General features: G+C 43.1%; 1 protein-coding gene and 1 pseudogene across 10 annotated transcripts in view; one reads left to right on the top strand and one right to left on the bottom strand.

The window, feature by feature from the left end:
* The first annotated feature begins 12,603 nt into the window (after positions 1–12,603).
* Positions 12,604–13,831, top strand: LOC116092269 (annotated as a pseudogene).
* Positions 13,832–14,619: 788 nt separating this feature from the next.
* Mpped2 (metallophosphoesterase domain containing 2) overlaps positions 14,620–20,890 on the bottom strand; it is a 183,474-nt gene continuing 177,203 nt past the window's right edge. For 7 of the 10 annotated variants that reach the window (XM_031371286.1, XM_031371288.1, XM_031371293.1 and 4 more), the window contains 2 exons: positions 18,546–18,659; positions 14,621–16,024 (listed from right to left, as the gene is read on the bottom strand). In XM_031371286.1, coding sequence (XP_031227146.1) covers positions 15,906–16,024; positions 18,546–18,659 — 233 coding nt within the window. In that variant the 3' untranslated portion in view covers positions 14,621–15,905. Of the gene's footprint in view, positions 16,025–18,545; positions 18,660–20,890 lie in introns of all 10 variants that reach the window. The other 3 variants (XM_031371285.1, XM_031371289.1, XM_031371287.1) reach the window with 2 other exon arrangements.

Genomic DNA, 20,890 nt, shown 5'->3' with positions numbered 1-20,890 from the left:
CATTGAACCCATAGTTCTGCTTTTGGTAGCATGACCATTTTCACAATATTAGTCCTGCTGATCCACGAGCATGGGAGGTCTTTCCATCTTTTGGTATCTTCTTCAATTTCTTCCTTCAGCCTCTTAAAGTTTAATTATGCAAGATTTCTACTTCTTCAGTTGATTTCTAACTAAGGCCTTTCATTTTTTTAAGCACTTATGAATGCTTATTTTGTTCTCAGTGTGTTTGGCCTGGGTATATGGCAAAGTTACTTAAATTTTCTGTGTTAAATTTTCATCCTGCTATTTTAATGAATATATTAATGAGCTTTATGAGTTTTCTGGTTGAGTCTATAGGGTCTTTTACAATTTGAGTAAAACTGAGTAGGAGGTAATGCCTTTTCCAGATTTCATAAGGTATTAAATAAAAAAAGCATAATGCCTGGTATGGCTTAACTCTTTTCAAGTTGTTGGTAAATGTCCCACAGACCACACCAAAGGGGAAGAGGGAACCTCCATTGAGAAAGTGCCTCCATCAGATTGTCGTGTGAGCACACCTGTGGGCCATTTTCTTGATTGGTGTTTCATGTGGAAGGGCTCAGGCAACTTTGGGCAGTGCAGCCTCTGGGCAGGTGGTCTGAGGTTATATAAGAAATGTAGTTGAGTGAGCAGAAAGACCTAGCCAGTAAGTAGTATTCCTCTGTAGACTCTGCTTCAGTTCCTACCTCCAGGTTCTTGCCTTGAACTACTGCCCTAGCTTCTGTGGATGATAAATTATTACCTGTGAGAAAAACTAAATCCGTTTCTCTCCAACTTGCTTTTAGTCATGGTATTTATCACATTAACAGAGAAGCAAAGCAAGACACCATGACTCTTAGTTATCTTTCAGAATATAATGGTAAGACCCTATTGCTCTAGATACTACCATGTTCCTGAGTCATAGGACATGGAAAGGTGATGCTGGGGCTGGCATGGAAGCTTCTTAACTCTCTGTATTTCCTGGTGGAAAATTCTATGCACACTACTGGAAGAAAAAGTAACCCAAGTGGTCTTGTTGAGCTGTGAACAGTGTGAACAATATATAATGTCTGACATGACAAGATACACTACTGGGGTAATAGTGGCATAAATGTTATGATGGAACTTACTTACGACTTTCTGGTTGGATTTAAGGCCTGCTCCACAGATGTATCTCATGCCTAGTTGTACTGGCTGGTTTGTGTGTCAACTTGACACAGGCTGGAGTTATCACAGAGAAGGGAGCTTCAGTTGGGGAAGTGCCTCCATGAGATCCAGCTGTGGGGCATTTTCTCAATTAGTGATCAAGGGGGTAGGGTTTGGAAGTCTTGGGTTCTATAAGAGAGCAGGCTGAGCAAGCTAGGAGAAGCAAGCCAGTAAGGAACATCTCTCCATGGCCTCTGTGTCAGTTCCTGCTTCCTGACCTGCTTGAGTTCCAGTCCTGACTTCCTCTGGTGATGAACAGCAATGTGGAAGTGTAAGCTAAATAAACCCTTTCTTCCCCGATTTGCTTCTTGGTCATGATGTTTGTGCAGGAATAGAAACCCTGACTAAGATACTAGTGTATTAATTGGGCCCAACCACTATACTGGCTAGAACTTAAGCCTACAGGAGAGCCTAATAGTATCATTCTGCTAAGTGGATGTAATGTTAAATTACCCCCTAATATCTTATCTTCATATCCCAGGTTAGGGAATCGCTCAAGCATCATCAGAAATCTCTCTTTTGCAGTAGATGGTGATTAATACAGAGATTCGGAACCAGTCAATATCCAAAGAATAAGAGACTGTGTTCTAAACAGGACAACTATATCACACACACCCCCAATTGGCTCAGAAATTATCCCAGATGAAGGGGCTGCAAGATTATAAGAGCCAGAGATAATGGAAATCTGCATCAAAACAGTATTTCCCGGATGTGAGAGTACCAATGCATACATAAACTCATAGCACACGAGAATGGATGCACAAGACCTGCACAAGATCAAGGCAACCCACTCCCAGCATGGAAAGTGAAGGGACTCCTAAAGTCCTATGCCTAGCTAGGGAATATTGAAACTGATGCAAGGATAGTCAGTTTTCTTCATGCTTCTCAGCATGGCTCCTCAGAAGCAATTCATATTCCAGTAGACTGTCCTGTACCACACACATTCAGGTAGAACTAAGTGAACACAGTAGGCTTAGGAAAACAAGTACATGAAGATGGGAGGGGAAAGTAGTGGATGCAGTAGAAGAGGAATTATAGAAGGAATGGGGGGTGGATTTAATCGAGACACATAATATGTGTGTATGAAATTATCAAACCATAAAAATAATGTATGACATCTATTTATTTTTCTCTTATACTTGATTGATAATTATGGGTTGAATGTATAGTATTAGCTATCGATTAAATCATTTGGGCGAAGAAACCATAATATTGCTTTAACGAGTACACTAATTGCTGTATGTTTATTAAACTGCTGTCTGATTCAAGGGAGATTAATTCATGGAGCAACAACTGGTATTTATAAAGAATGTGGAGACATTTTTTCATAGTGGTAGTTCACACGTGCAAGCACGATGTTGCTGTGTCCTTGCGCTGTTCCGTGGATTGACCTAACTGGGCCAAAGAGGAAATGAACAAATTACGGACACAAAAGTTCTGATCAAGCAGTGTGTGCTTTCAGATGGAGAAGGTCAATATGTATTAAATACAGTTGAACAAAGAAGTGGGGTTTTGTATGTAGCTGAACAAGGTGGCAGGATTGGCAGATCTTGGTAGGTCTTTGTACTGGTGCAACCTTCAGAACATAACCACCTGAGGGAGAATGCTAGGTGGACATTTTCTGCACACAGTCAGAATTTGCACTCGGACCAGGGGAGGGCTTTCCCATCCCTCTGAGCCTTACCAGCAAAAGCTGTTACTCCCATGGGCTGAGGCATTGAGGTCCTTGATATGGTCATGCCCTTGGCAACAATACACTGTCACTCAGGACTTCATCTGCTCCTTACACTGTGCTAAGGTCTCCATCCGTTTTCTCAACTGATATCTCCATTTTAACAGTGAAGGAACTAAGGCTCAGACAACAACAAGAAAATATATAACTTGATCGAAACCTCACAGGCTGTGAGTGAGCAATGGAGTTATGCCTTGAACCAAGTCTGCCTGCTTGATTCCAAATGTGTTTCAGATATAATATTTAAAATGTGAACTATATACCACTGCAATCATCATCTCAGAGTCACTGTTTTAACTATGTATGCTGTGACCTGCTCAACTATGTAATTAAAACCAGCCCACTGTGCGCTTTAATATGAGTAAAGTCAAACTGTGCAAGAGGCACTCCACAGCTTAACTGGGCCAATTCTTTGCTTTAGTTTGACCTACTGCAGATCAGCATGGTGCTAATGATGGCTGTCAGTACATCATGGGTTATGAATGACAGTTTGTCCTCATTCTGTAAAAGAATAGATTTGCCTCCATCCATTCAATCTCCTTTCAATCTCCAAACCCATGCTGATGGCAGGTAAGCGGCAGGACTGAAATTATAAGGCCACAGACAAGAATTGTAATGAATGATCATTGTGAGGGTTATACTGCAAACTTATCCTCAGCTGTACATTGCTCTGACCTAAATTTAACCTGCTCCGTTCCCTCCCAGGAAGGTAGTTCTAGGCCTCCCGTGACCTTGGCAATTGTGATTAAATCAGTAATAGACAGAGACTTGGGGGTAACCCATTGATTGAGTAGGATGAAGCTAGTCAGATAAATTACCGATGTATTCAAATGCTAGGATGTCTCTAGTTGAAATCTGTGAATAATTCCTTAGGCTAGAGATCCCAGAGAATCTAGAGATCCAGGGCTCTTTCCCCTCCCGATTGATCTTGCTTGATTCATGTAATTGATTGTATTGTTTGGAATTTTGATTCCTTGGAATCAATCAGCATCCAGGCGAGGGAGATGTTTTAAAGTTACTTTCAAAAGCAGGAAGAGGTCTTTGGAAGTACACAGGTATACATGTGTATATAGTGCTATGTAGTTCACATGTGGAAGTACACAAGTGCACAGTCCCCTTGCTGAACATTATGTGATGGTACGAGCCACCTAGAAATAGTTAACTTCCCCACAGTGGGCTAAGGGGTTGACCTCTCTTTAGCATGGGGATGATTCATTTTGGTCAGTCATATGGTAGTGCTTTCTGTTGTTGCTGGAGGTTTTGTTTGCTTGTTTTGTTTTCCAGGAGCCATAGAACAAATAAGATATATTTGGGTGCTATCATATGTCTTATAAAGTATTAAGTGTTTATTAAAGATGCATGTACCTTCATGGCCGTATCTTCTATAATAGTTTCATTAAACATTAACCCTTATATTACAACATAGTGTGACAAGGTAGAGAGTATTCTCTTTGCCCTTGGCAGGGTTTGGAAACATTTTAAAAATTAAAAAAAAAAAAAAAGAGAGAACAGTTTTTTAATTAAGGACATAAAGAATGACATTTTCTGCCAGGTGGTGGCACACACCTTTAATCCCAGCACTTGGGAGGCAGAGGCAGGCAGATTTCTGAGTTTGAGGCCAGCCTAGTCTACAGAGCGAGTTCCAGGCCAGGGCTACACAGAGAAACCCTGTCTTGAAAAACCACAACAACAAAAAACAAAACAAAAAAATGGCATTTTCTCATTAACTCTGTTGTGAGGTTTTCATGCAGTGTCTTTGTTTTTCCCGTGTCTCACACAAACCACCTACTTTAATTTATTAGTTTAAAAACTGCCTAATTACATAGGTAAAGAAAAACACTCTGTGACTCTCCTCCCGTCCAGATTTAGTCTCCTTTCAGAGAAACTAGGAAGCATTTCCCACCATCTTTTAAGCTGGTATGTTGTGAAATCTCTACCTTTGCAAAGACAACAGACACTGCCCAGACACTGCCCAGAGCAGAATGAAATGAGCACAAGTGCTGCCTGTCTTTGTAAAGGTAATCTTGCATTCATCTTTAGAATTATGTTATCATTTTTTTCACGTGTAAATGGAGAATGAAGAATTTCCATTTCCATTGAAGACCTCATATAGAATTTAAATAAATACATAAACTGGCTGAATCTCCAGCTAAAAAGCACACTTTCTGGATAACAACTGAAGCCACACTCTTTAATCATTAAGATTTTGCATAGACAGAACATTTCTGCAAAATATACATGTAGATATATATTTTTAAGTGTGTGTAATTTAATAAAGCACAGGTCCTATGCACACCTATTCTGACAACTAAGGTTGACCGGAAACTCTTAACTGTGTTAGGGAAATGTTTAAAGTTTTGACCTTACAGCTATGTCCTTTAAAATTAATCAGAGGCATATTTGTGTGGAGTTGCTCTGGCTTTTGGGAAAGAGAGGGGCACATATTTCCAGAGTTCTAAGGTGGTCCTTTGACATTCATTACTTGGGTGTGCCCCAACACAGGCTTACTGATGCTAATATCAGTATTAGTCAAAGACGTTAAAATGGTTGGAAAACAGAGAGTGCTCTCATTAATTTGCTGTAACATAGCACCCACTGGAATTTATAGAGATAAAACTTCCACTTCTGATATTTAGCTTTAGCCAGATTTTATCTACACCATCAACTGTTTTCCTGAAATCGATCGCTATACATTCTTTCTCCAGCAAAACAGATCTATTATCAAATCTTCTACAACTAATTTACGAGTTTTCCCTGTCATACATATCATAATCTGCAAGAATCACTGGAGGATATCTGGACTGTGTACTACAGGAGGGCAGGTTGGGAAAGACCAATGGCAGTGCTGAGTTTTATACTGATGTCTTGGTATAAAACCAATTCATTTGTCCTGATGCTGGTTGGACCACCATAGTTAGCTAAGGTTACTGGAGAAAAACGTCTGGGTAGACGTTCTCCTCGCCTAGCTCTGGACTAAATCTTCCACTAAATAAGTACCTAGCCTACAATGGCCACATGATAAATATTATTTATCTGTAGCAAGGCTCTAGGGGTAGACTTGCATCACTGACCTCAACAGAGCCTCTAAATGTGCATACTGGTGTGACACCTCCACTCTAAACCTCATCCTTAGGATGAGGGTCAACACAGCATCCCTTTGAATGAACATGAATAGTAGGAACACTTTCTACTAAGCTAAAGGCATAGCACATGAGTTCAACTGAAGAGTGATGATCATTTTACAAAACTTCGTTGAAAGGAAACCATATAATATTAATACACATTTCCCTGCAGAATTGCCTCTAGGTTAGCAATAATTATTTAGGGAGATGTGAGAGAGTGTTTCTGTTGAATTGCTTTTAGCATTCAAAGTGGTGGTCCAAAGTGGTGGTGATGGAAGGGTTCTTTAAATAGCCCTGAGAGTGCTGAGCTTTAAAAAACAGTAGATGATGTTTTCAGCATCCCAGCCAAGCTATACAACCAACTGGCTTGGGTATAAATATTCATGTCAATAAATAGGATACCGCTGAATCCACAGACAGCTAGAATCACCTGCACATTGTCACTTCACTGGAGATATAATTTGTTGAGGGAAAGCTTTCTGTGAGAGGAGTATCCTCACCGAGCAGACCGTGCCCTTGTGAGGAAAAGCTCATTACAGATATTGTGGGGAGGGGTCCAGTCCTCCTTGTCTCCCATAGAGCCAATAGATTCCATATTAATGAGATAATCAGAGTCCTCACCTGTCTCTTTGTTCAAGGATGTCCTGACATCACAGAAGATAAATTTGTCAATTCACACTTTCAATAAAAACCTGAATTCCTTATTGTTGTTATTCCTGTGTGCTATTCCCACCAACGCCACCTTCCTCTGTGAAGATGATTTATTAAACAACAACAACCAATGTCAAGAGAAAAGCACTCTGCCAATCTACCACAGTTTTTACATTTTAGAAAAGGTGCAGCCTGTGTATGGCTCCCACTGGGACTAGTGACTTGGTGTTTTTAACACTGTTCATTCAGCCCTTTCGAAAACTAAGCAAGTTCTTACCCCTTGAACACTTTATTTCACTTTTATTTATTAAGGGGTGAATGTGTTATCTATTACACATCACATTATCGAGGCATGTATGCCTACCAAGGAATACTTTAATGAAAGGTCATTTGTGATGCATACTTATTTCTGTTGTCCCTGCAGAGCCAATTTCAGCAAATATTCTCAGTTGAAACTATCCAAGTTACATTTTACATATTTTTTTTTTGAGATAAGAACCAAGAAGGTAAAAATATGGCACTTTAAAGACTGTACCACTAAATTAATGCTACAGCCAGGAATGGTGTGTTTAATGGTGCAGGTCTGTCATTTGATGCTTTGACCTTTTATGTCCACTCTCATCTTCATCGGATGAGACAAAAACTATATAGACTGTTTCCTCCTTGAAACAGTGCTAGGTCCTACATAGAAGTACCACGGTCTGCTCCCTTAAAGACCCTTTATTGATCTATGCAAAATCCTGAGGGATGGGAGCTAGATATCCCCACCACGGAGAGACAGAGGTCAAAGAGCAGGTTGGTAAAGTGAAGAAAATAAATACACACCCTTGCATATGTGATGAGTGTGATTTCAGGAAAGCATTTTGGGGTTGGGGATGGGGTGGAGGTGGGGTTGGGGTGGAGGTAGGGGTGAGGTGGAGATGGGGGTGGAGTGGAGGTAGGGGCGAGGAGGCATCTGACAGCTCAATTTTCACTCACAACAAAGGCGAGTGTGCTGACTTCCGCACTCCGTAATACACTGCTCCTGGTCACACTTACCAAATGTCGAGTCACAGCCAAAGTGGATGGACATCTGGACCAGTTTCCCCTGGAAACAGTCATCAGGAAGGTGCCCATGCAATCCCTGGCCAAAGACACCCTGTAGTATGAGCTCAGAAAAGCACAGAGAGTGCTCAGGGCAGTATTTCTCCAGAGAGCTATTTCAGATTCCATATAAAAGTAACTGGTGGCCTTGGATAAATCATTCCTCTCATTTATGTGCTGAACGAGAGAAAACAAGTCAAGAACTGATGCATGCAAAAGCATTTGGAGGTGATGGATGGGGACATTATGGTGCATTTCGTCAATGGCATGCCATTAGAGAAAGCCATTTCATAGAGTAAATTAAGAAAACAAACCAGCTACGTGACACACTTGTAGTTGCCACTGGCCACCGTGCTTTTCCTTCTCCCGGAATGAAGCTGTATAGGATTGATGTTATGACTGCCACTGTTAGCTACCTATGTCTGTTTCAGACTTGGACCTTCACCTTGTGCTTCTCTGTAACTATGGCCATTCATGCAACCTGGGAAGCCTCTGTCTGACCAATCCCGATTTCCCTTCATTGCCTGGACCTGTAACTTAACCCTGTTCTTGCCATTTACTTTCATGTACCTTATTCTCCCCACCCCATTTTAAGATTCATGTGAAGCAAGCACTGGGTTGTACAAATAAATCTTACTAGCCTACAACCTGGTTTATAGTGCTCAGTACATATTTGTAGGCTTCATCTGCCGTTCGTAACTTTGCTCATTTTTCTCGCAGGCCAAGCTATTGTTTACCAAACTGATGAATTTATTAAGAAATCATCTCCTTGACCGGAGGAGCTGGAAACACTCATATAGAAGAAATGAACACTGGATTCAGCTCACAAGTACACAAACAACACCCAGAGATGTGTGGGTAGCTACTGCAGCATCAAAGGGACTGAGGAAGCTGAGGGAAGCAACCAGAAAATATGAGTTCCTGGAAGAATTACATGGCTGTCATGTGAGCATGACAGGGACTGCAGCAGGTGCATGCTTGTGAGCCCAGGCATGGGAGGAGCATTTGTGTCCCAGGTCACTTGTTATTTCAGGAGCCTCTACTGAAAAGCTCAGCCTATCTCCAAGATCATCTACCAACATCAGGGTAGAAATGGACCATGAAATCACAGACTCTTTCTCCTGGTGAGAAGGTGCTGAGTGCTTAGAAGCACCTCATGGTAACTGTGGCTTCATAAAACTCAAATCTGATGGATGGGAAAGAAGCGCTCGCCTTTGTATGTTTAGTCTGTTCCCGCTTTTAGTGTGGCCGCGGCTGGGCCTCCTAATGGAAATGCATTCCTCTCTCACCATCATGCAGACTCAGATGCGCTTGGATAGGAAAGAGCCTCGACCTCAAGATTTTTCTCCTGTAAGGCTTTCCTTATCCCAGAAGGAAACAGGAGTCAAGGGAACCCACCACAATGTTTTGTTAGGTAGTTCGAATTAGGTAGACAGGAATTTTAAAAGCTTTGTTGCCAGTGTGGGTTTTTAGTTCCCCTCATATGCCATGCAGTCTCAAGGATTACCTTTCTTGTCTGAAGGGCTGTGACTAACAGGAAGTTAAGATAAATGGCAGGATTTAATTTCCTTTTAAAAACAATTTCGCTTTAAGAAATTATGACAAGCAGAATAATTTCTTCCTCCTTGCAGGACCCCAATGGTATTACCTTCTGATATATGGGTTGTGAGGGATAAATTTGACCCACTCTATAGAGTGGATCTGGGGCTGGAGAAAGAAAAGCTTATAGTCAAGGCCATCGGTGTGTATCAGAGGTGGACATCTTTCCAGAACCCGGAAGCTTCCAGAACCTGCACACACATGCATGTGCATGTCAAGCAAATGAGAGAGTGAACTTCGTTCTGATGTAGGCAGGATGGAACCCATGCACTCATCTCTCCCTTGACCAGGAGGAATTGGGTATCTGCAGAGTTGCCATCAGCAGACTGTATGACAGAGGGGAAGCTCACCTTTTGAGGAACATCCAGAGGCCCTACACTCTGAGGTTTCTTTTCAACTACCCAGTTTGTCCCTCACAAGTTAATGATACTCTACTACAAAACCATCCTCTTTCTGGCCAAAGCTGAACTCGTAATCCTGATTATTTCTGAATACCAAGTTGAAAATTGTTCAAGTTCAACATTAAGAGTACAGTATTAACATGGGGTTTTATCTTTGATTAGCTTTGGTGACCATGGTGAGGGCCAGTGGCCCTCTGTGAACCTCAAATGATCTGCAGAGGTGAACTCTATATAGGAACCAAGTAAGAGTGGGAGGTCTCATGGAGCTTTGGTAATGGTGCATTTTCATCTTCTAGGAAGAAGTGAGCAGATATTTAAAACACACACACTCAGCAATTCAGCTAATGGTTACCAAGTAGGAGAAAAATTTTCTGTCTTAAGGCTGATTTCTAGCAAGAAGTTGGGAACTTTCTATGAAAAGCACAGACAAAGACTTCTGAACCAGGACCTTCCTACCCAGGTACAGCAGTGTTCAAAGATGCCTCAATTGGAAGACAAAGGATACCTCAGTTCACTGTTGCTTAGCAATTAAATAAATGAGAACAGGAACAGGAAAAGACACAGAGAAGTAAACCAACAGAGGGGTATCCCAGGTTTATCAGAGACAGGCATTTTCAGGGGACATGATGGGAATGGCATCATTCTTGGGCATACCAAGTGCTTTATCTGCAATAGACAAACCCTAAATCCTCCCAGTTGACCTGGGTCACAGTCTTATTTACTTACGCCATGTAGATGAAGGCAGACGTAATGCTGGCCATCTGTCAGAGTAATATTGACCTGTCCCTGAAAGGGATTTCAGCAATCTCCTATCATCTTTGTAAGACAAAATAATGTCTTGGCACAAGGGCAAATCATGCACAAACAGAGCTAGAAAGAAATGGTGAGCTTCGGGGGGAAGAGACAACCCAAGAGACGGCACACCAGTATGTACCATGCTAGCAACTTAGTACTCAAAACCTCTCTCTAATCAAGGATTAGAGGAGATTGTGTAAGGTGTGATATCTAAGCTAGAAACTCAGGCTCCCTGGTCTGCTTCTCATATATGCCCATATTTCTTTAAAAAGGGAGTTGGTTTCAGTTCACAAAGCATGAACACAAACAGCTCCTCAGACACAAGGCTATTGAACCTCTCTGGGGAAAAGGGTCAACAGACAGAATCCTGCCTGGAGAATACAGAGACAGAGCAGGGTGACCAAACTGAACAAACACACTACTCTTTACCAGATGCCAGACAGATATCTCCATGTCAGAGTTCACATAACATGCTTCTTCCTGAAGACATTGTTGTTAGTCCAAGAGGAAGCCAGGACTTGGGCTGGCTCGGGAGCTTCTATGGCCCTTGCGATGTCCTGGGCCTCCAACTTGATGTTGTCACTAAGCCACATTGAAAGGTGGTGCTTTAGTAGGCACTGACATGTGGCACAGACAATGTCTCAGGTCCTCTGGCTTTCTGTTAGCTTTTAGGCATTAATTTTCCTGGTTATAGGAAGAGTTCACAGAAAGGACATTGTGATGGACTCAGATAGAGCTGGCTTAGAACCTTTCACTTTCCTAAGGAAATCTACTCTGTTGGCAGGTGGTGTTGATTTTCTATCAACTGGGGCTTATGAGTCCTTAGAATTTGAGGATGAAAATAAAATATGAAACCTGTTCATCAGATTGCCTGATCATGAAATGCAATGCAGTGGGCACAGACTGCAAAGTAGTCCATAGACGTACCACTGATTTAAATTTAAAGCGCTACGTTTATAGCCACCATTTTTGAATGATGCCTTGCTATGTTATGCCAACAGAGAAGGCTTCACCCAGTCCTTACGGAAGCCCTGGAAACAGTTCATGCATGTGGAATGTGGCCTGGTTGCAGAAATTTCTGTGGATGGTCAGTCCAATGCTCTAGCTATAGCAGAATGGGCCATTTCCTGAGAGTATACACTGGAAGGCAATTTTAGCAAAGTGTTTCACTTAATTAGCTTGTGTTTAAATGTGGTTTCAATAGCTGTACACACACACACACACACACACACACACACACACACACACACACACACACGTCCTCAGGATCATACCTCTATCCCTGGAGATCTTCCTTTGCCTTTTAGAGGTGTCTGAGCCCAGGCCATGGTTAACTGCCAGGGGAAATGTCTGTTCAGTTCTCTGCCTCTCTGTCCATCCCCTAGGGAAGGGCACCAAGGCAACAATCTTCACACCAAGTCAGCAGATTAAGGGAGGATTGTCAGCTTCTCTCAGGACCTCATCCATCTCAGCTCCCACAGTCACAGGCTCTTCTGGTTGGGAAGCCCGTGCACCTGTTGTACAGTGTCAGATCAGAAACTGACAAGCCTAAGAGACACGACTAAAATGGACAGAGAAAATTATGAGAATTCGTGCTGTCCTTTGATGAAGACTGATCCAGCTGGTGCTGAAATCAAGAATTCCTTCTGGGAACAGCATCAAAGGAATCACAATGGTTAGACCAAATGGAAATGCAATGCAGTGGGCACAGACTGCAAAGTAGTCCATAGATGTACCACAGATTTAAGATCTTATTGCAATTCTGGGTGCGGGGGGGTGTGCCCTTGTAAACCCAGCAGTTAGAAAGTGGAGACAGGAGGATCGAGTGTTCAAGGTCGTCCTCTGTTACACAGAATTCTAGGTCAGTCTGGGTTATCTGAGACACTATTTCAGAAAATTGAAACAATAATTAAATAAAAAAACAAAATAACCTTTTAGAAACAAGCAAAACCCCTACAAACAACAATACCAAGACCTGACAATTCCCTTTTCTTTCTCTCTCCACCAGTCGAGCAAGATGCCCAAAGGAAAGAAGGCGAAGGGGAAGAAGGTGGCCCCAGAACCCGCCATCACCAAGAAACAGGAGGCCAAGAAGGTGGTCAATCCTTTGTTTGAGAAAAGGCCCAAGAACGTCAGTATTGGGCAGGACATCCAGCCCAAAAGAGATCTAACACGCTTTGTCAAATGGCCTCGATACATCAGGCTGAAGCAGCAAAGAGCCATCCTCTATAAGCATCTCAAAGTACCTCCTGCCATTAACCAGTTCACCTAAGCCCTGGACAGGTGTACTGGCTGTTTTTGTGTGTCAACTTGACACAGGCTGGAGTTATCACAGAAGGGAGCTTCAGTTGGGGAAGTGCCTCCATGAGATCCAGCTGTGGGGCATTTTCTCAGTTAGTGATCAAGGGGGTAGGGCCCCTTGTGGGTGGTGCCATCCCTGGGCTGGAAGTCTTGGATTCTATAAGAGAGCAGGCTGAGCAAGCCAGGGAAAGCAAGCCAGCAAGGAACATCTCTCCATGGCCTTTGCATCAGCTCCTGCTTCCTGACCTGCTTGAGTTCCAGTCCTGACTTCCTTTGGTGATAAACAGCAATGTGGAAGTAAGCTGAATAAACCCTTTCCTCCCCAACTTGCTTCTTGGTCATGATGTTTGAGCAGGAATAGAAACCCTGACTAAGACAACAGGCAAACAGCTACTCAGCTGCTTAAGCTTGCCCACAAGTACGGGACAGAGACAAAGCAAGAGAAGAAGCAAAGGCTACTGGCCTGGACTGAGAAGAAAGCTGCTGGCAAAGAGGATGTCCCAACTAAGAGACTACCCGTCCTCTGAGCAGGAGGCAATACAGTTACCACCTTACTGGAGAACAAGAAGGCTCAGCTGGTGGTGATTGCCCATGATGTAGACCCCAATGAACTGGTGGTTTTCCTGCCTGCCCAGTGTTGAAAGACGGGGGTGTCCTACTGCATCATCAAGGGAAAGGCTAGCTGGGGTGCCTGGTCCTCAGGAAGACATGCACCACTGTTGCCTTCACACAGGTTAACTCTGAAGACAAGGGTGCTCTGGCTAAGCTGGTGGAAGCTATTAGGACCAATTATAATGACAGACAGGACGAGATCCGTAGCCACTGGGGAGGCAACGTCCTGGGTCCTAAGTCTGTGGCTTGAATTGCCAAGCTGGAAAAGGCAAAAGCTAAAGAACTGGCCACTAAATTGGGTTAAATGTACACTAAGTTTTCTGTACATAAATATAATTACAAAATTAAAAAAAATAGCAAGACCCTATTGCTTTTCCTCAATGGTTCTTTTAGACCAGTTATTCTCAACCTGAGGGTCACCAAGGGTCGGATATCAGACATATTGAACATCATATATTTACATTACGATTCATAACAGTGGTGAAATAACAGTTATGAAGTAACAACAAAATGATTATATGGTTAGAGGTTATTACAACATGAGGAACTGTATTAAGGAGTTGTAGCATTAGGAAGGCTAAGAACCACTGTTCTAGACAAAATAAAAGAGGTATATACAATTTCCCAGCCCACCACTGTCCCTGTCTTCTCACTGAAAGAACATGTTAGTGGAATCATTAAAACAAGAATGAAACAGTGGGGTGGGGGTGACCACTCCGTGTCATGAGGATAAATGAGAATGTTTAGTGAGTGGATGCCTGTCCTCTGAGGCACCCTCTGCTCTGTATCAATGACGCATTCCAAACAGCAGTCACAGCCTTGACCGTCTCTCTGTCCCCTAGACATTCTAGTGGCTGAAGACGGAAGCTGCACCTTCTGCAACCTAAGACAAGACAAATGGCAGTATGCTGCAGGGAGAGCCAACCCTCAGTGCCTTATCAATGTACCTGCCAGCCTGTGATTGGTAGGCCAGAAACATTTATTGAGAAATTAGAAAAACAAGCCCACTATTTTAATTGTTCAGCAGGGAATTACTCAAATCGCATGTAAATAAATCATCGTAGTCCTAGGCCAAATCCACCCCCTCCCCCAGGCAGCCCAACCACACAGTGCAGCACAGATTTAAAAATCTTGCAATTTTATTTGCATATAAAGGCCGCTAGATATAGAATATCACAATAAATTTAAAGAAAACAACTGCTTTCCTAAATTTGAAGGTAACATAAAATAGAATAGCGCTCAATGGCATGGACAATGGGAGACCAGAAAGGATTATTAGCAACAATATTTTGTGCTAGCAAAGATTGCATCAACACACAGTGCAAAATGGGAGGGGGGGAAGGGGAGTGAGAAGACAATGCAGGGCATTTAAATAGAAAGGACAACTAAGCCTTATTTAGTTCGCTTCCAATGCATCCGATGAAGTCTATACACACTGGTTACTGTACCTAGACTGGGCTCAAGCTCTTTAAGACCTCGAGTTCGCAGAAAGAATGGGTCAGTTCCTTCGGACGTCTGATGTGTTGCTGCCGATGTTGCTTTGCAGTTGTACTGTCCTTGGTAAGATTAAACTCCCAACTGAGTCGTAATGCATGAAAAATAGTTTTATATATAAATCCATATTGAAAAGGGGTCTGCACACTTTCTTTTTCCTTGCATGACTATCTCTTGACGGATTCTTGTTTCCTTACTTTTAAAGCTCAAATAATTTAAAAGAAACAAACAGTGAGTTGGTGGCATCATGTTATGTATGCATCTCTCTGGCTAAGCCTCCGCGGGAGCGCCGTTCTCCCCCACCTCGGACACTGTCCTCTTTAGAGCCAGGGTGAGGCTAAGGTTTTTCCAAACCAACTTCTGTTGAGATTGCTTTAAATTGGGGCCACATCTGTAAAATAAAAGTGAGGCAATACCAAGAAAACAACAACAAAACATTGAAAATTAAAACATATCAAACAATACTCAGAGTTGTGCAAATCTGGGTGATTTTCAAACCACTGCCTTTGAGTTTCTTTCTGTCTTTTTTTTTTTTTTTTTTTTAAATCTTTTCCTTTCAGCTTAAAGCATATTCAAATAAGACTTTTTAAAATCATCTTTTTTTTTTTTTTTTTAAAGAAAGCTTGGCTGTCCTTTGGCAAACACTAACAATTTACAATGGCGTGGCCTTTGAGCAAACAGAAGTCATTTTACAAATTCACAACGCTCTTTTGATTTCAAATGGATACCCCACTCAAAAAGCAAAAATAGGCGGCACAACGCTATCATCTTTTTTCCCCCCCTCCTGTTCCGACAATTTACAAAAAGAACTCACAGGATTTGGAAATAAACAAGTCAGAGAATGTGAGTTTATAGTTAGAAAAATGGCAGTTTGTAGACTGTCCCTCACATTGCAATGGGATGCTGAGCGCTTTAGGAGCCCTGTGGGTTTGGAAGGTCAAATATGATGGGAGGGTTGGTCGGCTGGAAGCTGACTGTACAGGTGGAAGCATTGATGTAGGTGGTGTAACCGTCCGTCATGATGCCGTACCCTGTAGGAAGACAGTGTCACAGTTACTCAAGTATACACAGTGATGGCGGCGGTCGAACACAGGGCCACAGGTAGGTAGAACAAGGACATCTCTGTCCGAGGGCAGGGAGATGAAGTTCAGTGGACCTTTCCAGAGACCACAGATTTCAGGAGCTTCTGGCCAAATTTTGCTGTTTGCTTTAAAAGGGGAGAGTTCTCCCTCCAACACAGAGCGATTCTCCCCTGTGTCCCCTTTGCTTAAATGCTGAACTCGTCAGGCGAAAGACGGGACACCTGAATCACTGAGAATAAAGAGAAGTATTCCCCTGCCTTTAAAGTATCGTCTTCATTTCAAACTCCTGCATTAACCATTAAGTTTCAGGAAGGAAGCGGGCAGCCTAAGAGCACAACCTGGCTCCAGGAGGGGGGAGGCGAGAGAGCTGAGGTCCCTCCTCATCCCTGCAACCATCTGTCTCCGTGACAACTAACCACAAGTCACCGATTCTACCTTGAGTTATGTGACTTTAATGCTATGTTCCACATCACTCGGAAGCACTGCCTCTTCAACTGAGGTAGGTAGAGACTCCGCCCCAGGACCCCGTTTCCTGACCAGACCCAGACAGAGCACAGGGAGAAAGCACCCCAACACGAAAGCTGAGAAAATGTCATGGTATCCCTGGCAGGAAGACTTTCTTTATAATTTTTAACATGTTGACATTTGTAGGCTTCTTGGAAGTTTGCACATTTCCCGGGACACCTTACAGCTTCTGCAATGAGCCTGTCATTCTATGTTTGCACTGGACTCTGAGGTATATAAAAACAGCAGAGGAGAAATAAAATGACCAGGACTTACAGAAATTACTGATAAGGTTCTTATCCCCTCCACCCTCCTCCTGCTCCATTTGCTAAAATTTTTCCAAGTAAGCCTGTGGAGAACTTAATGAGGGTCAATGGAAAAATCTCTTAAGAAAAGAAAAGCTGCATTTAAAATGTGCACTGTTTGGTTCCGGGGTCATAAAGTCTTGTTATCTCTCTCCATCAAGAGGCTGGTATTTGCCCTCTCTCTGCCCTCTTTAGCTGTCTTAAGTGAATAAAAGCAAGTCACGTTTATTTGAATATGATCACTTCCCTTTAAAGCAAGTTTATTATTGTGGGGCTTCAGGGGAATTCTCCAGTTGTCTGGCCAGTTTAAGGTAAATTAATGACTTAAACTCCTTTTTTTTTTTTAAGGGTGAATTTCAAACTCAAAGGAATCTTATAGGAATTCAAACTAGTTTTCAAGATAACAGCCCCACCCCCACCTCGTCCTCCAGGAAATACAGTTCAGATAGGCGGTCCCATCTCTGTTCTCCCCTCTCCTAAAGAATACTCGCTCACTCCTGCTTAGGGAGCAGAGGAGACTCAGCTCCACCCGCTCCCTCCAATGCCTCCCCTCTGCCTCTCCTGTTGGAGCTGCACCCCTGCTTTCCAGCCAGTTAGCTGGTGCTTGATTTGGAGCAAGTTGATTTTTCTCTGGCCTCTGTAGGATGATTTTTCAATACATTTTTATTATTCATCTAACTAGGAAGCCACTGTGCGGTGTGGACTCTGTGGAGTAAACTTGGCATTCCATTTCACCAAACACATGGCCCCACACACCTCAACTTGACTCTGACCTTTATAAGTAACTCCAGAGAGCCACAGTGAGCAGGGGGTGGGAATCATGGCAGCTGCCCATACAATCACTTCTGCCTCACTCAAATCTGCACGCCCCGGCCAGTCCTGTAGCTTCTGAGACCCCAAGATCAGCTGACTCTGCTTGACTACCAAAGCCCAGTGACATCCCGGTTTGAAAAGGCAGAATAGACAAAAACCAAGGGCCTTGAAGTTTCCTTGAAACTTTTGGGTTCTGGGACCTTGACTCAACTTACCTTTAAAGTCAGAAACCAACAATCGGACATTTTCTGCTAGAGATTTCATGGTTTCAATTAACCTTAGCCAACAGTGCTAACAATTTCTGACAGTTCGGAGCATAGTAAGGAAATGTTGATTTGCAGTGGGCGTTTCCTCCCATATCTGTTAGGAAGCTTTCCTTGCCCATACAGAGTAACTCGGCAGAGATCAGCCTCTGTTCCTGGCTTTTTCTGTGTTTGGCATGTCAGACACCACAGACACAGACAGGGACTCTAGATGCTTTGGACTGTGTCTGCCCTCCGGGTCAACTTGTCTAACTCCCTTAAAGAAAAAAAAATCTGGCCTTTTTGGTGCTGTAGCAATGGTTATTAGCCCTGGACTCCAGGGCTGCCTGGGAGAGTGTGGGGCCTGTGGTAAAGTAAGCCACACAGGGCTCCTACTTGCCTTTCTACTTAAGAGACAACAATACAAAATATTTATCAGCTTCATAGGCATGAGCTTTTCTCATGAGGTTTCATCTCATAAAAGGGTTCCTTTTGGGTAAAGCTCGAGAACCACCGTGTTCTCACCAAGCCATGTCTAGCCTAGGCTGCCTGCCTAGAGAGTTCAAGGTCATGGAAAGTGGCATGTAGTCCATCCTGTGTCCTTACCTTCGTGAATTCCACCAAACACATGGAGCTTGGGCCGAATGCGCCTCTGGACTGTGTTTAAGAGCTCCACACAGCCTACCCTTTGAAGCTCCTTTGGAACCCAGTCTCGAAAACCTAAGAACAGAATGCAATCAATACTTTTAATCCTCCTTCTTCAGGTAAGGTTTCATGCCGATTTTCAGGAAGCCATAACTCACGGGAGGTTTATTATGTTATCTGTAATCCCAGCCTCCCCATTAGAGCTCAGAATGGCTTTTAAGGAACACTCACTCATCGTTTTGTCTTCTTTGGATTCTTGATTAATTTTTTTTTTTTTGGTTTCCATTTTTTCTCCCTTTCCAGTTAATTAACATTCTTTTTCTGCAAGAAGTTTGATTTATTCAGCCACAGGTTTCGAATCTTCTTCATAAGATCAATGACGTTTATTCCCGGCAGCCCCATAACAATTCTTTCCCTCGATTCTGCTGCTTTCTCTTTTCCAAAAATTCTTTCTTGTACGTGGACGTACCAGTTTACTCTCATGACAGTTCATGGAAAGGAGACCTGGAAGAGCTGCCTGGGAACTGGCCACAGGATGCCTTGCTCTGCTTAGAGACCTCACTTTAACCCTTGCTGGTTCCTGACAACCAAAGATTCGGAACACCCAGTTGCTTCTCCAATCCTTTAGCAACAGACAACCTGACCTCATGATGGCATCCAGTAAGCTTGGGCTAATTGACTAGTTTTAAAGTAAAAGCCACTTAGTCTTCTGCTTAATGCAGAAAATCTATAAAACACTGACATCAATTACAGCAAAAGTCAGCTATCTAGATGATTATGGCCTAAAATGAAATCCATACACCTCAGCAGGATGGGGCATAAAGAAGGCAGGTGGGATGAAAGGCTGCATCATGACCATTTGTGGAAATCCGTTCCACAGCTCCATTAGGTACTTTCTACTGTTAGGAATGGCTGGGCAGGAAGGGAGCGATTTCTGTTCTACTTGGCTAGGCAGGAGGCATGAATATTTAGTCTCTGTAAAGACAGGGTGGCTGGGGTGTGGGGAGTGGCTGGAGAGAACAGGAAGAGTATCAGATGAAACTGAGTGCCTAGCAAAAACCAAACTAGGGTCTACAAAACTATCAAGAAAACGAAGAGTTCTGAATCCAGAGATTAGTGTTATTACCTCATGGGTGTGCTTTCTTGAAGAAGGAAAAACACTTCTCTGTGTCTATGAGCACCTCAGATAACATCTTGCTGAGGCTATTAATAGCAGAGAATAAATAGCACATATAGCTCCCTTTGCACTGAGAAATCAAGAATTCAAACTCTCCAGCCCCACCCTGAGCCCAGCCCAGCCCGGCATTTTCCAAAGAGTCCCATGCTTTAAGCTCTTTACGCTGTGAAAGCTTTATCCGACTTCTTACGAAGCTTCTGGGTGTGGGCCTCCCTCTGATATAGGTACCCCCTGGTTTATCTCACTTTTACTACAAAAAGAGGGGCAGCAGCCTCTGTTGTAAGCTTTGCCAGGATGTCGGATGGTGTAGACTATAGTTGTTGGGACTCAGCGATTACTATCACTTGCCTCATGCCAAAATGAATGTCTTCTTTGTGAACTGCCTGTTCTGTTTGAAGTCATGTTCGAAGGATCACTCTAATGATGGGGATGCTTCTGGGCTATAGCTCTCCAGGACCCCCACCATGAACTGCACCCAGTCAGGCTGCAGTTCTCCAGGACCCACCCCCCTCACCCCCCAGCCAGGCTGCTCAGGTGGAGGAATCAAGCTGGCTGGAATGTTCCTACAGTGCACTATTGCTGAGTAAGTCACGCTAGCCAAAATATTTGGTTGGCAATTTACTGATTAAATTAATCTAAATAAGGAAGCAAATTGATAATGATTAGATTTAGGCTCTTTGGCAAATACAGTCTTAGGGAATTCAAGATGAGGTGAAGTGCTTCAGAGAGAGGTGTGGGCATGCTGGTCCCATGTGTACCACACTGACTACAATAGAATTAGCCGTTCTTCCTGCTTCCCCATCACTAACATGTGGCTCCATGGTCTCAGCCTGTATTCATTCCTCTTTCCAGGAGACCTGGAAGATCCCCCACCCCCTTTGTAAGGGAAGGAAAGCAGTGCTGAGTAGTTATTAACAGGGGTGTCTACAAAGATTAAATATGCATCGGGAATGAGCAATAAAATGTTTTCTTGTGCAGGCTGGTAGAGTGGAGGTTCATACTTGACAAGGTAACAGCAACAGAAATCATGAAAAGTCCCCTCCAACCCAGCGTGACCAAGGAGACCCTATCAATGCCATGCATTGCAATAACACCAAAAAAAAGGTGTTCCCCCAACACATACCAAAAA

This window comes from Mastomys coucha, unplaced genomic scaffold (assembly GCF_008632895.1).
Source record: "Mastomys coucha isolate ucsf_1 unplaced genomic scaffold, UCSF_Mcou_1 pScaffold15, whole genome shotgun sequence".
Classification (NCBI taxonomy): domain Eukaryota; kingdom Metazoa; phylum Chordata; class Mammalia; order Rodentia; family Muridae; genus Mastomys; species Mastomys coucha.
This window is presented reverse-complemented; position numbering and strand designations above follow the sequence as displayed.